Below are 17,298 nucleotides of genomic sequence, written 5' to 3' on the forward strand. Positions count from 1 at the left end.
CCATCCCCACTGCACACTAACACAGAGGTGCAGGAAGCAGTCAAAACAAGAAATTCCCCCTGCTTTAGCAATCTGCTAATCCGAACGTTTCCATGACGAATATGGAAATGGCTGATTCTAGCCACAAATTTGGTCATGATTGGCTGCAGAGTGCAAAAACACATGAAAAAAAAAAATCTCTATTTCTGCAGCGAGTTGAAACCAGAGATGCATTTGTGTGTGCATTATCTGCTATGTTGTCCCTCTGCCTTTTAGTGTTGTGGTTTTGGTTTTTTTTTCCTTAACTCATTTATCGTTTTATTGCTTATGTTTGCTGGAGGACATACAAGCAACACGAAATTCTCAAGCGCATCTTAATCTTGTATCCAAGCACTAACTGTTAACGTACTAAAAGAGGACCAAGCACTTCTCTCAGCTTCGTGGTCCATACTGAACTCTCAACGTTTTTTCCTGTTCCCAGTACCCCCAAGTCCTTACATGTTTTGGGTTTTTAAAGAGCCAGAGGGTGGATGAGGTTGGAAGGGACCTCGGAAGATTGTCTCATCCAGCCTCCTCCTCAAGGCAGGGTTAACTACAGCAGGTTGCTCAGCACTGTGTCCAGCTGGAATTTGAGTATCTCCAAGGATGGAGACTCCACTGTCCCTCTGGGCAGCCTGTTCCAGTGTTCAGTCACCGTCATGGTATTTTTTTTTTTCTTATATTTAAGTGGAATTTCTTGTATTTCAATTTGTGCCTATTGCCACTTGTCCTGTCATTGGGCACCACTGGGAAAAGCCTATCTCCGTCACCTCTGCTCCCCCCCATCAGGTATTTACACACGCTGGTAAGATCCTCCTGAGCCTTCTCTGCTGCAGGCTGAACAGTCCCAGCTCTCAGCCTCTCCCTGTAGATCAGATACTTGAATTGTTTAATATTCCTCGTGGCCCCTTAGTGGACTCAGTCCAGGAAGTCCCCATCTCTCCTGTACTGGGGAACCCAGCACCTGACATGGCACTGTGGATCACGGAATCACGGAATTTTCAGAGTTGGAAGGGACCTCTAGAGATCATCTAGTCCAACTCCCCTGCTAAAGCAGGATTGCCCAGAGCACATTACTCAGGGCTGCATCCAGGCAGGTCTTGAAAGTCTCCAGAGAAGGGGACTCCACACCCTCCCCGGGCAGCCTGTTCCAGTGCTCTGTCATCCTCACCATAAAGAAGTTTCTTCTCATATTTGATCGGAACTTCCTATGTTCCAGCTTGTGCCTGTTACCTCTCATCCTGTTACTGGGAACCACTGAAAAGAGTCTGGCTCCATCCTCCTTCAACCCACCCTTTAGATACTTGTAATCGTTAATAAGGTCTCCCCTCAGCCTTCTCTTCTCCAGGCTAAAGAGTCCCAGCTCTCTCAGCCTTTCCTCATAAGGGAGATGCTCTAGTCCCTCAATCATCTTTGTTGCCCTACGCTGGACTCTCTCCAGTAGTTCCCTGTCTCTCTTGAACTGGGGAGCCCAGAACTGGACACAGTATTCCAGCTGTGGCCTCACCCAGTGCAGAGTAGAGGGGGACAATGACCTCCCTTGACCTGCTGGCCACACTCTTCCCTATGCAGCCCAGAATTCCGTTGGCCTTGGTGACAAGGGCACATTGCTGGCTCATGGATAATTTACTGCCTACCAAGACCCTCAGATCCTTTTCTTCAGAGCTGCTTTCCAGCAGGTCCACTCCTAACCTATATTGGTGCCTGACATTCTTCCTCCCCAGGATCTCACCAGTGCTGGGCAGAGGAGAAGCATCACCTCCCTCAACGTGATGGAGATACTCTGCCTAATGCAGCCCGGGAGGCTGCTGGCTGCCCTTGCTGTGGGGACAACATTGCTGGCGTATGGTCAGCTTATCCCCCAGGACCTCAGCCAGGCTCCACCAGGACCTCAGGAACGCTGTGCAGCTTTGCTTGTCTGAGACACAAGCGAATATTTTTTTTTACTAGGCCAACTCAGAATGCTGGAAAAGGCAGACAAGAAGAATCCCAACAGTGAATGAAGTTAAAATGCCATCCAATGAGGAGATCAGAGGAAATAATTTCTAATGAAATGGACAAATAATCTGTGTCACTGCCCTGAGCCACTCCTGATGCAAACAGTACAAATCTCAGAGACTATCCGGAGACACTCCAGTGAACAGGGAAAGCTTCTGCAGCTTTACTGATGGGATTGCAAATATAAGAAGTAGAAATCTTTATCCCACAGGACAGGACGCATGGCTCATAACCTGCCTAGACAAAATGCCCAATTATGTTGGATTAACTTTTCACATTCAAGCCAAATGAATTATCTCCACTCCTCCCCTACAAACCCACAACACTGTCCACTCCCAGAGAAAAGGTCTTGCACTTGATGGACCACTGCCCTCAGCTTTAAGGCAATTTCTGTGTTACTCCTGCCTTTATTGATTCAGGCTCCCCATTTTCATTAAAACAAGGAATTAAATCTTGTACTCTTGAACAGTGCTACAATATACCCTCCCAGCTTTGCAGCTCGCAGATGGAATTACCGAACCAGCCACCAGTCCCATTGCCAGTGCCCCAAACCTGGCCACGAGCTGGGTGCGAGCGGGAACAGCACAAGCAGAGCCTTATAATGCACTGAAGCTGGAAGGGTTGAGCACAGGCCACTTGAGCCCACTCTGCCAGGATCCACCACGTGTTTACTGACATTAACCCATCTCTGGAAACTCTTCACTTTAGTTAGACATGACCTGTTTCTTTTACCTGTTCTTAAAACAATATTCATGCATGGTTTTTGCTTTTAGTTTATTACACCAAAGATATGTAGCTTTAGATACACGTGTGAGCTGCTTAGCTAGAAAAGGCTGTACAAATTGTCTTCAAACTGCTTGGAAGAGCACACATTTACCAAGATGACCGTGTATTTGCAGAGGTGTGGATCTAGCCCTGCTATAACTATTTCTTCAAGTCATTATTTTAGCAGCAGTATTTCACTCCTACATAAATCCTGAAATATTCAAATAAACACACAGATAAATGCAATAAATAATAAATAACAGTAGATGATAATCTAATAATAAAATAGATAAACACTTTATACTCAATAAAAGATAGATGCAGTGATATCAAACGGAACAGTTACACCCAGGCATCATTAGCAGGTGCCCTGTGGCAGAGAAGGCAATCCCCACAGCAAACTGCATCACCAACACAGCCAGCACTGGGACCAGTGATCTATCCCTTCTGCTCGGCACTTGTGTGAACACATCCAGACTGTCGTAGCCAGTTTTGGGCTCCCCAGTACAAGACAGACGTGGATAAACTAGAACATGGTCCAGCAGAGGCCACCAGGATGGTCAAGAGCTGGAGGAGATGCTGAGGGAACAAGTGGGAAACACTAAGGAATCCATCACATAGTGGTGATTGACTGCTACCAACTATCTCACAGACAAAGAAAATTTTCAGATTGCATTCAAACCCAGCACATTTTTTTGTTGAGAAGGTGAATTGTTTCATTGTTGAGAAGGTGAAGTGCAGTGTAAAACACACCAAGCAGCCCAGAGGCATGTGAGGCAAACATGCCTCCGCCACTCCTGTTTGGAGATCTGCGGGATCCTCTGGGCATCACTCTAGAGGAACATCTGCAACTGGCTGAAGTCAGCCAAAACCAGCAGCGTTATTCTGTAATGCTCTTTCCTGCCAGGTAAATAGTGACTAAAAGGTGAGAAATTCTGCACTGGCTTTGAAAATAGCCAAGAAAATTAAAGGAATTTCTTCCAACTTGCTCTCTCCAACCGGGTGCTTTACTAAACGGCAACAGCACATGGATAACACATCAGAGCCAAGAGGAGATAACTCTGGGAACACAAGTTTTGATAAATATAGCCGAACAACCACTGCCAGCAGGCACCAGCAAGATTGAATCCCACTGTAAATGTTCAAATGTGTGACCAGATGCTGGAATTTTACTGCTTGAGAACTCCAACAAAAAGCAATTTCTTCCATCCACTAGAGAGCTGAGCCAATCACAAGACAACAAAGTAGTAGAGAATAGATACATTCAGCCCAAAATTATCTACGTTTAGTGGGAATCAGATCCAGCTCCCAGGTCTTTGGCAGGTGGATAAGACACCCCTAAGTGTCACAGCAGCCACCATGCCCAGCATACCGTGTTTGGCTCTCGTGTACTTCACAGTGCCTGAACACAACTCTCACAGCTTCAGGTGTCACTCAGGGCTTAACCAATTATACAGTTATGCTTACAGTATAAATAATATCATATACATCCCAGATGACTGTAAATTATGGTTGCATTATAATAAACTATAATAAAGAGGTGAACTGTAAATACTCTAATATAAAATTTTACCCTACCCTACCTGTCTTGTATCAGGAGCACAGAATTTTACACTTGCTGACAAACTTGCCACAACCAAATTCCCTGCACAGTCCTTCCCCATTTCTCTTTAGCATGATTGCTTGATGTTTGATATTTGCCAAGACAATTGTAATTGAAATTGCTAGAAAATCCATACCAACTTGCAATTCAAAAGTATACATAAGAACTGAGCGACAGATCCAGTGGAAATAGAGACCTACCCTAGACACACCGAGAGACTGTTAAATGCAGAGGTTCTGGCAGGGAGTATTTCCAAATAGCAGAAAGACTTGCCGAAGTTACAGTCTTTCTTTCTGTTTTCTAAACAATACTCATTCTGTATGGTATGGACATGCCCCTGACAGTGCTTTCAACTTTCTGCTCAGCAGCACCGTGGAATTTTTGAATTAACCCTGAAGGAAATTGAGCAAAGCTCAAGCAAACACTACACAAACCTGACCTCCTGAAAAATCAGCATCTCTCAGACAATATTTATGGATTTAAGGATTAAAATCCCTGGGATTGCTGCTTACTTTCTTATGAGCTTCTCTCTCCTCTCCTTCTCTGTGAAAAGATCCTAATTTTTCCCCCTCTTGATAATCTTTATAAAACACACATCATTAGAACTGCACACTTGGTGCTGGATTACTGAATATGCAACACTGACTCCAACAATACTTTCTGAGAAAGAAACCACAAGGTATTGAGAAGAATTTGCTGTGCATCTACATTTTATTCCCTTCTCAAAGGGTTTATAAAGCATGGGATTTGGAAATAAACAGGTCTCTTCTGCAAGTGCTCTGCATATGGAGCCACTGAGTTTCTCCTCCTCATACACGCCTGTACGAAGGATTACAATATTTCAGATGCTTTTCACCCCCCAAGCCCCTCCACAGCCATTTCCTCATGCCCACACGTTCCCTCCACCACCTCACATCCCACTCTCCTCTGCAAATTACACCTCACATAAACATTGCTGGGTTACTTGCAAGTGGCACACGTTCATTTTCTCCTCCCTTCCTAACACAAATTTCTCTCCTAGCAAATATACAGAAGGGGCAGGAAAAGCAAAACAGGAGGTCTTACCTTTTGATGGTCTTCTTTGTTTCGTTTGTAGAGAAGAGAACGTACCCATTACAGCACCCATTGCAAAAGCTACTTGTGAGTTTTTAGGGACGATTTATTTTGGCTGATTTGGTTTTGGGTTTGTTTTTATTCTTCTTACCCCACCCCCCCCACCACCAGTGAACAAAATCTATGTGAAATGCCCCCAAGAACAAAACAAAACCGAGGAAGTCAAGAGAAGAAAGAAAAGAAGAAAGGAGGAGGGAAAAAGCAAAGCACTGCAGCTCAGCGTTCAGCAAGCGTTAAGCTTTGAGGTTTTTTTTTTTTTTTTAAGTCAACACACATGCACTGACTCACAGCCGGCTGCACTGTTATTATTCAAAACAGCTCCCCATCAAAATTTAAATGCTAGGTAGATTCCCTCAGACCAGAGCTGGCAGCAGATGCATCAAAATATTTACTGGAGCACAGCCACATAAACACACAGGCTAATTCTTCCTCCCGTTCCCTTATGGCTCCAACCAGCAGCCTGTAGGTCTAGCGAGGGAGCATCGGCGCATCTCTTCCAGTGAATACTAAACTGGAGTCCTGTAGACACGCTGAGGGTCTCGGGGGGGAAGCCCGGGCTTTGGGCTGGGTACCAATTCGGAATGAATGGAAATCTTCTGAGTGGGAAACGATAGTGAACGAGGCATCAAAGCCCCAGCTGTGCGGACTGCACGCTCCTGCTAATTAAGAGTCTGCCAGAAAGGTAGGAAGCTGCAATCTCTAACAGTCTTCTCAAGCAGAAAAGTCAGGGGAAAAATAAGTAAGCGCAACAGGGGAAACCAGAAAATTTCACCACAATCCTTTTCCTGCACATCCTTTCTCACGCACCAGAAGCATGTGCAAGACAGTTGTTAATAACTTATTTTTCTGCAAAGTATGTATGTACATATCCTTTTTAAGACATTAAACCAACAAACCGTTGAAACAAAATTCTGCAAATGTCTGTTGGCTCAAAGGAGGTAGAAAAATCCTGGCATTTTTTACAGTTCTTTCATATTTCAAAAAAATCAGTTACGCCTCTTGTTATCTTTTCTCAGAAGGTGAGATAGCAAGTGCTCAAATAGAGAAAGAGTTAAATATACTGAGGCGGCCGTCGGAACCAGAATTAATTTTCTATTTGCACAGGGTAACTGAGATTAAGGCAGCATCTGTGCAAACGTTGTATTTGTCTGAAGAAAATCATTCCTACACCAGAGACCAAAAGAACCTTGTCTCAACAGGTTTCCCCAGCTTTCCTGTAACTTTGCAGTAAAGATTTCATCAAACACAGATCCCTGAGCCCCCAGGATCAGAAGCTGCACAGCATCGGTGTCCCTGGAGGTAAAGCCGCGTGTTACCTTCTGCTCAGCCGCTGCCAGCAATGCTGCCTTTGCATGCACAGGTGTATTTGCTTCCCTTGTGTATACCAGCAAAGAGCTTTCAATTAGTTGCTAGTCACAAAAGACATTACAGAAAATGCTTTTTATTCCTCCTCCTTTTTTTTTTTCCTTCTTGTTTTACAACTCAAAATAAAACAATTAAACAACTTCTGAGCAACACCTGAGATAAGGTCCTGTTTAGATGCCAAAATCCTGAACTGAAATGTATCACTTTGCAGGCAGGTGAAAAGTTCCCAGGACTTGGGGCCCACAGTGTTGTCATCGCGGGGGACCCTATCCTGGCTTGTGCAACACCTCTGCCCCCCATACTGCTCCCCCAGGCTGGCCCACAGCTGTGATCCTGCAGCCCATGGGCTGGCTAGCAGGCTTCTCCAGCCACCCAGATCCACATGGGGGTCCCTCAGACTAACGTGATCTCTACAAGGCATTGAAAAGCTCTCTGAGATTCTTAAAGTCTTTTTTATTTAAATATTTATATTTATTTTATGAATATTTTATTTGTGTTTACACATTGAAATATTAGGCTACAATATGCGTGTGGAAAATCACTGCTCTTGATTGCACACAACAAGGCTGGAAGGTGACCAGAGGCCACGGTAGATGTGCCCTCACGTAATGGTGGCTGCCTCACACCATGGTTGCCAAGACGAGAAACCAGCAGGTACGGACATACCTGGATATGTAATTTCTCATGCAAACAGGGAGCAAAGAGAGATGGTGGGACTCCTGTCCAACAGGCTGGGTTTGCACCCCCTTTGCCACCTCAGTGGTACATCAACTGCCCTTACTGGACACGGATGCCATGACTGAGCCTCCATGGGTCTTGGGGCAGCAGCTGTACTTCTGCAACTGAGCGGTCACCCCTGTATCGGACCTTCACCGGTGGGTGAGGGCTGCGGTGGTTCTGCCTCCCTGCAGCAGGTCATCTTGGTGCCATCTCTGGAGTCCTCTACTGGCATCAGGACAGCTAAAAGCATCCTACCCCCAAAAGCAACAGCTGCCATTGGCACGCTGTGCTCCCCTGTTCTCTGCTCCCAGGCATGATGTCTCCAAGATGTCAAAAAGGGAAACCTCTTCAATGTAGGCAAAGTTGTTGCTAGCAAAAGTCAATGACCCGCAGCTCCTGTCACATCGTCCGCTCACAAAGCCACACGTCAGTTGACTCATGCACTGGGAAAAACAGTGTTATACGCCTAAAAGCTCCAAAGTAAATGGTTCCAAAGACCTACACAGATTATCATAGAATCATTTAGGTTGAAAAAGACCTTTAACGTCGAGTCCAACTGTAAACCTAGCACTGCCAAGTCCACCACTAAACCATGTCCCTCAGCACCACATCTACATGTCTTTTAAATGCCTCCAGGGATGGTGACTCCACCACTTTCCTGGGCAGCCTGTTCCAATTCTTGATAACCCTTTTGGTGAAGAAGTTCTTCCTAATAGCCAATCTAAACCTCCCCCTCATGACTTGAGGCCATTTCCTCTCATCCTATCACCTGTTACTTGGGAAAAGAGACTAACACCCACCTCGCTACAACCTCCTTTCAGCAAAAAGCACCTAGAAAGTCGCTGGCTTCAGGATTCCTCCTGACATCGGTTGGATCCTGGCCATGCAGAAAGCAGTTGGCCTGGGAGCAACAGATTAGGCTGCCCATATGGTGAGACACCCTAGAAAAAAAAAAAGTAATTTAGGAAAGCAAAATTGCACCGCTGATGGTGCACTGTTGTTTAGTTGAAACAGGATGGTATATGAAGGCAGGGGGCAAATGGGAATATTCAGTCTTATTAGAAACTTGGGAAAAAAAAAAAAGATTTGTCTTGGCTGGAAACCAGTATTGACAGATCCCTATGAAATCACGGGGATAAACAGTTACATGCATTTTTGTCTGCATGACTCAAATATACAAGCACGGGGACATGAGGAGGGACCATGTCTGTGCCTGGGCAGATGAGCACAGAATCCCAGATCACCAGTTCAAAAGCAGCCGCTTTCTCTCACAACTGAAAATGAAGACCTCAGAGGAACTGAAGCATTGTAAACACTAATGAATTGGGGTATTTGCCCCAGCAGGCTGGAATTCTCATTCCCCAAAGATGACCATCCAAATTTATCAACCTAAGAGATAATACTTGAGACATAACAAGTGCTGATGGCCACCCTCTATCTGAGGAGCTGAATATTTTTCAGAGTATTTCCTTTAGAAGAAAAATGAAGACTGAGTTCTGACCGTGATGGTGAACACACAGTTCAGAGCTGTGTGGGTACCTAAGCCACCATCCTGGGTAAGAGCTGCTCTCAGAGGATCCAAAGTACCTCGGGGAAAGGAGACACCGTATTGTGCTGAACCTGGCTGCAGCCCCTGGTATTGATTCACAGAGCTCCAGAGCCCAGCCACTGCTCTCTTCCCAGGGCAATGAGAAACCCCAGATGCGCACCATGGGGCTCTCTTGCGGCATTATTCACACAGTTCTCAAGGATTTGCTTGCACAGCTGAAGGTATGTACCACTTCATGATGCCTGTGCCAAGCGTAAACCCACCCACTGTCCCACAAAAAAGTTCACCCAGCAGGTGACTTGTGTGACCGTCCCAGCAGTCACTGCTAAGGAGGGGAGAGCCTCCATGGGAAAGGGCCGAGAGTGCTTCTTGCAGGGGATGGGCAGACACACGCTAGGCATGCACGGGTACGGCAACACACAAAAAGTGCCCATGAGGCTATGCCTCTGCTCGCTGTGTACATACACAGGCAAGCACTCAATTCTGGGTACTGATCTCCCAAGCTAGATCGACAGGGCTGATGTGTCCCCACGGGCCACCACTAATCCATCATTGCTGTCTGCCAGCGATTAAATCCCATTCCATCTTTTTACCACTACTATATACCATATCATAATAAATTCTGTCTACTGACTAACAAAACCATAACCTAATACTATTCACTGACCCTCTTCCTGATTTCTTTCCGCCTCTTAACTCCATACTATTGCTTTTAACAAGCATCTGTGCGACTTTGAAACATCAGAGCAAAGTAGACAGACACTGGCAGTGATGTAGGTGCTTATTTGCTGGATGTAGCCAGAAGGTTTGGTCAGCCTAAGCTGTCCATTATTTTTAATAAAAGCAAATACAGTATCTTCAATTAGGGAGTTGTATCACCAGCTAGCTGATATTGGAACAGGATGGAAATCTCTGGGAGCATGGTAACAGGGGTTGGTACAGTTCTGCTCCCTGATGCAGGATCAGGTCCTCTTCCCACTAAAGACCACAACTGGTACAGAACGGAGCCAGACCACACTTGAGTTATATCTATCCTGAACTACACATTTCTGGTATTTTTGTGTGAATATACAGGAAAGTAGAGGGGGAGGCTGTATTTTTCATCATGAAGAAATGTGGACCGTTGCCAGGAGAAAACACCCTCCCTAAGCACAGTATCTAGGGATGTAACCTTGGGTTTATCAGCCATCCCCTCCTGCAAGGCAAAGCTGACAACGTCGATCTGTAGGATTAGCCTCAGACATACCCAGATTTTAAAACTTAGGGTACTGATGAAATTCATTCTCTTTTTTTTTTTTTTTTTGGTCTCCTAATGTACAGCAATGAGCATTTGCATAATAGGAACACAAATAAAACCTGAAAACTGCCTGTTTATAGCAAGCCCTTGTCATTCACTCTGTGTCTATCAGCTTTGAGTGGTTCCAGGTAGGTTCTGCTTTAAAAAGCCTAAATAAACATAGAAGTGACTGATTCCTTTTCCCTTCTGGGTATTTTAAGACTAACGGAATTTCATTGTTCATACTCCAGTAACTAGCACTTGTTTCAGGGAAGCCTTTTACATTTACCCAACATGGAGTGCTTCACTTCAAGGCAGAGGTGACTTTCTGTTCACCTGAGCAGCTACTGTTTTTCTTGAGGCCGACTGTAAAGCCAGTCCTTCCCACGAGCAACTGAGAGCACACAAGTAGCAGACTGGGTGCTGGGACGATGCCACATGAGCATCAGAAATGCCCAGACTCCTGCTTTCAGCTGTGTCCACTCAACTGTAGCCTGGTCAGATGTTCATAATTGGGACCCACTGTCACTGGCCCAATTGTGACTCAATGCTCTGGCACAAAACCGCCTCCAGCCATGGCAACAAGCTGGGTCCCCCCAGCAGCACAAACACAGTTGCTCCTGCAATACTCTGGACATGGATTCCTCCCTGAGGGATGGCAGCCGGGGGGAGCCGGAGACGTGAATTTTGCATCGATTGCACAGGCAGTGATATGGCAGCCCCTTTGCAGAAGCTGCCTATGCACCAGAAGAGCTGCCCACAGGCTCTCACCCTCTCTACCAGCTCTCTCTGATTTTTAAAGCAGTTCATGAGACGCTGAGACTTGGCTATCTAGAGGGAAAACATAATAATCAAAAGCAAGAAGGAAAATGTTCCTTTTCTAAGAGAATGAAATGAGAGTTTCTGTTGCTTAGCAAATTTTTAACCAGTTGCTGTCCTCAGCTGTCTGTGCCAGAACATCCTCTGCCAAGTGCTTTGCCTGACCCTAAGCCCAAGGCTCCACAGGAGACCTGGCAGGAGCCTTTCTGAGCTACAACCTGCCCAATTGTTGGAGTCACTGCTTGCTTGGGGGTAAGGAGTTACAGAGAGCTCATCTACCCCACCATGCTGGAGCACTCCAGACATTTCCCCAGCATCACTGAAAGACTCATCCTTCAGGTTGCCTCCATGCTGAGGCTCCAGGCAGCAGCACTCCACACAGGCACAGACCAACTAAGGAAGCCAGGGGGCAACAACATGGTAGGAAATGAATAAAAATAGCTCCAGCTGGACATTGTAAGAGAAGAGGAAGAAATCATCACCTTCACGACCACATGCTGACGAGCCTCCATAGTGCAGCCCCCCCAGACCGCACCTGCAGGACTTTGAGAAGCAGGAGAAACACGAGCGCACCATTTCTCTTGCAGTAGTAGTCACCATTTTGCTTTATTTCTCTGCTATTATTAAAAATAAAAATAATTCTTTCATTAGACTACTAAGGTTTCAATTACATTAACCAATACATTTAAGGTGTGTTTGTTTACTACAAGTATCTATTATTAACTTATTGAAATTGTCCCAGTGCAAAGCAGGAAGACAGACAGCTAAGAAAAGTCTACCCACCAAAGAAACACGCACAGCCACTGCACAGACCTACAGGGATAAATTGAAGCAACATAGGACGATCTGCTCTGCCACTGGAAACAGCTTGATCACAGAGAGAACAAGATGAGGCCTGTCATCTGGTCTATACCTGTAAAAATTGTTTAGGGGTTTTTGTGGGCCATTATTTACCTTTTTATCAATGTAAGGACATACTGGCCTTCCTATTCTAGATTTTCACAAAGTCAGAATTCACCACATATGGGTTTTTTTTTTCCAGCACCTATTTTTTGGAAATGTTTCTTCCAAAAAAGCAACAACACACAAGAGCCTAATTTCATCCTTTTTCTTCACTCACAAGCCATTATAATAAACATGAATGTTTTCAAAGAAATCTTTTTGCTCTCGGTAAGGACAAGGTAGCAGAACAGGAACTATTAAAAGATTCATTACTGCACCCCTACAGGCCCAAAGCAAATTCTCCTGCTAGCTAAACTTTGCCAGATCTCAAAAGCTAGAGGTTCCTCCCTTCCATTTTGATAGAAATATATTTTTGACGATATGAAAGCCAGTCAATAATAATGCTGAGAAATCAGATGGAATAGATGAGGTTTAAAGCTTTGGCAACATCTAGGTTTTCATGTAAATAAGGCACTTACAATATCAAAGTGCTGGAAAGCCACTTGTTTTCCAGCCTAAAGCAAATACAGCTATGCAAAAACAAATAAAATAAATGCAATGGCCATTTAATGCCACCGAACAGGGAACAAAAAGCCAGGCATCCAGGTCTGAGCAATAAGGGGTGCTCCTCCTCTTTAACATCCCCAGAAGGAGAGCAGAGAATGGAACTGGTATTTTCCGTTCTATTGTTCAGAGCAAGTAGTGAAGTCCCGATCTCCTGAAATTGAGATCAGATGTCCCTGCTCTGGCCTCTCTTCTTGCAAATGCCAAAACAGATCCCTACTGCAGCTGCACATAGGTAGGCATGGACAGACCATTTGTGTACTTCAAGGAAATAAAAAGAAAAAAGACCAAGGTATTGTTCTGCCTATATGAGACAGCATAGTGAGAGCTGAAAATAAAACTACATTATTGTATGCTGGTTCTTCTTTTTTATAGTAACAAAACTGGGCAGAACTCCACAGAGCAGACCTAATGTTTGCCCTAAGGATGTCACACTCAAAAATAGATAGCTGAGAGCTCAGGAACAGAATACTTCACACTTCTAGTGACAACTTCAACAAAACATGAGGTAGATTCTGGTTTATATCTTTGTCTGGAGTATTTCCTCTGTAAACAGGGGGAGACTGTTTCCAGATACAAATTTGAAAGAACACGAAAGAGATGAAACCTGGGCAAAGCACTTGCCCGAAGGGTGGCATGGAGAAATGCCCAATGGCAGGAAAAGAGGGATGCTGCAGGAGCACCAAGGGGGGTCATCCTGCCACACTGCTGCCAGCGGGAGGGAGCGAACGCCGACAGATGGGCAGCAGGACACTGTGCTGAACCCTGTAAAGGTGAGGACAAGAAACTTCAGCTAGGCAGAAGGTGAGAGAGCCAGGAGATGATCAGAAAAGACTGCTGGCATTTGTGTGCCAAAATAAAAAGGAAGGTTGCGAACAACTGTGACACGAACCCATCTGGTGAAGGGATGGAGCTGAGCAGAGGCCAGGAAGCGGGAATAGGAAACTGCTGTGCTACTTCGCAAAACACGAGGTTTCAACAAGGAAACTGTCAATAAAAGATGGGGTTTAGCGATAGGGAAACAGAAAAACTTGAAGAATTTAATAACAGCATCCATCTGGGAGGGGAAGAGGGATGGGGGTCAGTCCTGAAACCAGGCTGCGGAGCCACAGCGCTCAGAGGAAGAGCATCTGACACAGCCGGGAGGAGGCTGCACGCGGAGGAATCGAGAACTGCAACCTTTTGTTCTCAGGATATCATTACAGTAATGCCTGAGGATGAAAAAGCTCACATTTCAGTAATGAAAACCATCTATTACCCCATGAAATCTGTTTGAACATTGTGCCAAGTAACTCTTGCCTTTCAAATTTATAAAATCCATACATAAGAAGCTTCAAGATGGTTTGAAGCAGGAAACCCTGAGGAATATTTGCCAGAGCCATCAGGCCACAGAGAAGGCTGAGAAGCAAGACACCACCGCTGCACTGTGGCAACTGCACCAAAAAGAGTCAATGTCATTTGAAAAGTAGTATATGGATGTGAATGTAATGTGTTAAGGCACCTCGCACACACAGAACCGGCTTGGTAAAGGGAATTTTTGCAGCCAGTGATAAGGGAAGACCCCAAAATTCTTTTCCCTTTGCAGAAAAAGGGTAGAGATGCTGGAGCTGCAGCACACTGTGTCCCACAAAGCCTGAGACTGGCCTGTGTAAGGGGAATACAATAATCCAGCTGCCAATTAGGCATTGAGTCCCATTCCCTGTTATGGCAATATTCACAAATTAGGCACTTGGCTGCTAAAAACACCGCAGGGAACATCAAGTGGCCAACCAAGTACCAGGTACATGCACAAACCCAAAGCTCAGTGAGCCACCTTTTTATCTTAATACGCAAGCATTCCTCTCCCATCCAAAGCCTCTATGAACGTTACAGAGGAAATGTACAGCTAGATTAACAGGCTCAGTGTGACGTACGTTGCGACCAAACACAGCAAATGACCCCAGGGAAATGTGTCCTGGTTGTGTGCGTGATGACAAGGACATCTCTCCTAACAGCTGGGACAGGCAGTGCCGGAGCGTGGCACGTACGTGCTCCCTCGCTCACACACCCAGCGTCAGCTTGGCACTGCTTGAATTTACAAACTAAGCAAGCTGAGCGACAGACAGGAATTCAATGGTGTTTTGTTCCCAGAAGCATTAAAGAGAATATGTCAAAACTATATAAAGAATGCAAACAATAAATGTCAGTCCAGGTTAACAGCCAGTTTCATTTCTGTCTTGTGATGATGGTCAGAGAAGCCTTACAGAGAAAGAAAAAGCAATTTTTAATTATTCGGTATTTCCAGGGATGAGTGCTAAATTGTCTCCAAACAATTGAACAGTCAGTGCATTTTCTGTAGAGAGAAGAGGGTGGAGAAGACATTCAGATGATCTTGGATCTCTATCTCTCCTTTCCTTTTGCTCTACTGCACTTCAAAGAAATGTGCCAAACTAACCACGTATAATTCAGGTCATTGAACAGATGCAGATACTGCTGGGTAACTAACCTGGATAGTTACCCAGCTATTTTTCTTCCACCTTTTACTTCTCACCATAGAGTCTTGCAAAAGAGAACAAGAGCAGCCATCAGTCACCCCTACGTAAGTTCAGCTTGTGTCAAGTGAAATCACATCAGGTGAAAAATATGCTAAATAAAATAATATTCAGTTTGTATGTTTGTGCTGTTTCATTCTGAACGTGCCAGGAATGCACGACAGGCATGAACGTTTGCCTGGTCAGGTCCTGCTACAAGATGCTCTATAAAAGTCAGAATTTTTAGTTTTCTAATTATTAATGGCATCACACTTTCACTGAAGTGACATACAACATTCATTACATAACCTTCAAAATAAGCATGAGTTTCTTAATGAAGATTCATAATTTTATGTTTGTGTTCTATGCTGATATCTTTCCTGCTGGAAAAAAACCTGATAGGATTATTCTACTAAAGTGTTTGCTGTTTGAAGCTGGCTAAACCAATGCATTAAAATGAAGATTAGCTTGGCAAGTTTCATTAAGATAAGGTAAGCACCAACACCTCCCAAACTCATAATATCCTGCACACCAAACAGCCGGGCTCGTGTCTCTGCATTCTCCATCCCACAAACGCACATCTCCTGATGCTCTGCCTGTACAACCTGCTCACAGTAAATTAAGAGTTTGGTTTTGATACTCTTTTGATTGCATTGCCTGGGAATATTTTGATTCGTTGTTAACATGTATTGAACAACACTATTTTTGTGCAAGATGGAGCAGACTCTTTGCTGAGGACTGGACATAAACAGGCTTTAAAGTTAAGATGTGGCACCTGCCCTGAATAACCAACTAAATCCAGCTTATATCCGATACCCCACTGTAGCTACAAAAGTAAGCTTAGGAACAAACGTCAGATGTGAGCAGGGCAGTGGTTTACCAGTATCTATGCAAGCAATCATGGGGAATCACATCGTCCCTATGGAAACCTCAAGGTCTGCAACATGCACAATGATTACTGCCAGCAGTTAATATACTGAAGCCATTCACCAAATTAAAAGAAAGATTAAATTGCACCAGAAAGATCATACTCCAGTTTACATATACAAGTAAATGTAAAATTTACAAGTCAAGGCAAATTAAGTGGGATTGGAGGTGACTGAGAAAGTAGAGTAATAGCAGGATCTTGAAATTGAAACCTCTTTACCACAGGACCTATGGGACAAAATAGGGTTTGTTCTACAGTTGTGTTCACAGAAAAGAAAAATAATAAAAAAATATTATTTCAGGTAGCTCCCAAGTAGTTAAAATCACCGACATTATACACTTTCACGAAACGTTTTCAGGACGATGAAATCCTGAAATCATAATGGGACCCAAATTCTTCCTACCTTTGACCGAAGGAAAAGAGCAGCCTTTTTGGAAAAAAAAGGTTTGGAAAATCTGTTTCTTAAGCAGCTAGACTTTAATCTAGATTCAGATGCATTATAACATTGCAGAAGTACATGGAACTATGAAGTTAAGATGTGAAAAATACAACCTCGAAAAAGACACTCAAAAATCTTGACAAAGTTCAGAGGTGCCTGCATGTTGCAGAGAATTACCTGTTTGGGGAATAACTGCAGTGTCCCTGTAATGTGTTTCTCTCGGCAGTACCAGTGAGTATTTCCATCTATAACTCCATCTTAACTTCGTTTATGTGAGAGAATTCACATTAAGGTCACAGCAGATGAAGAATTCTTCCAATAAAAGGGATATATGCCACTCCTATAGTGCTAGCTGATGGGCTGAATTATTATTATTACAATTATCTAATAACTTTCATCTTGATGCTGAAGTGCTCCCCAAATCACATCATTAGTGATAGTTATTTTCAGATTCTGTCCAATACACCAATCCGGATACTCTCTGGAGTTATTAACTAATTAAAACCTTTCAATTTCAAGATGTACCAACCGTAGGGTGGAGACATCTCTGACACAAACCGCGGCACTACTTCCATTGCTGGCAGCACGCTTGTGTGTGCAACAACCCCAACTAAAGCAAATGGACCCAAAACTCAAATATGAATATTCAGGGCAGAAGATCTATATAATTTTTATTTACCCAGTCAAGG

General features: G+C 44.3%; 1 protein-coding gene across 3 annotated transcripts in view; it reads right to left on the reverse strand.

Annotated features, from left to right (window-relative positions):
• KCNIP1 (potassium voltage-gated channel interacting protein 1) overlaps positions 1-17,298 on the reverse strand; it is a 427,878-nt gene that overhangs the window by 269,554 nt on the left and 141,026 nt on the right. The window contains exon 1 of one of the 3 annotated variants that reach the window (XM_063349044.1): positions 5,450-6,119. The exons of 1 other annotated variant lie outside the window; for it this stretch is intronic. In XM_063349044.1, coding sequence (XP_063205114.1) covers positions 5,450-5,510 — 61 coding nt within the window. In that variant the 5' untranslated portion in view covers positions 5,511-6,119. Of the gene's footprint in view, positions 1-5,449; positions 6,120-17,298 lie in introns of those variants that run through there. One more of the 3 variants, XM_063349046.1, reaches the window with a different exon arrangement.

Source organism: Chroicocephalus ridibundus, chromosome 11, assembly GCF_963924245.1.
Source record: "Chroicocephalus ridibundus chromosome 11, bChrRid1.1, whole genome shotgun sequence".
NCBI classification, from domain to species: Eukaryota; Metazoa; Chordata; class Aves; order Charadriiformes; family Laridae; genus Chroicocephalus; species Chroicocephalus ridibundus.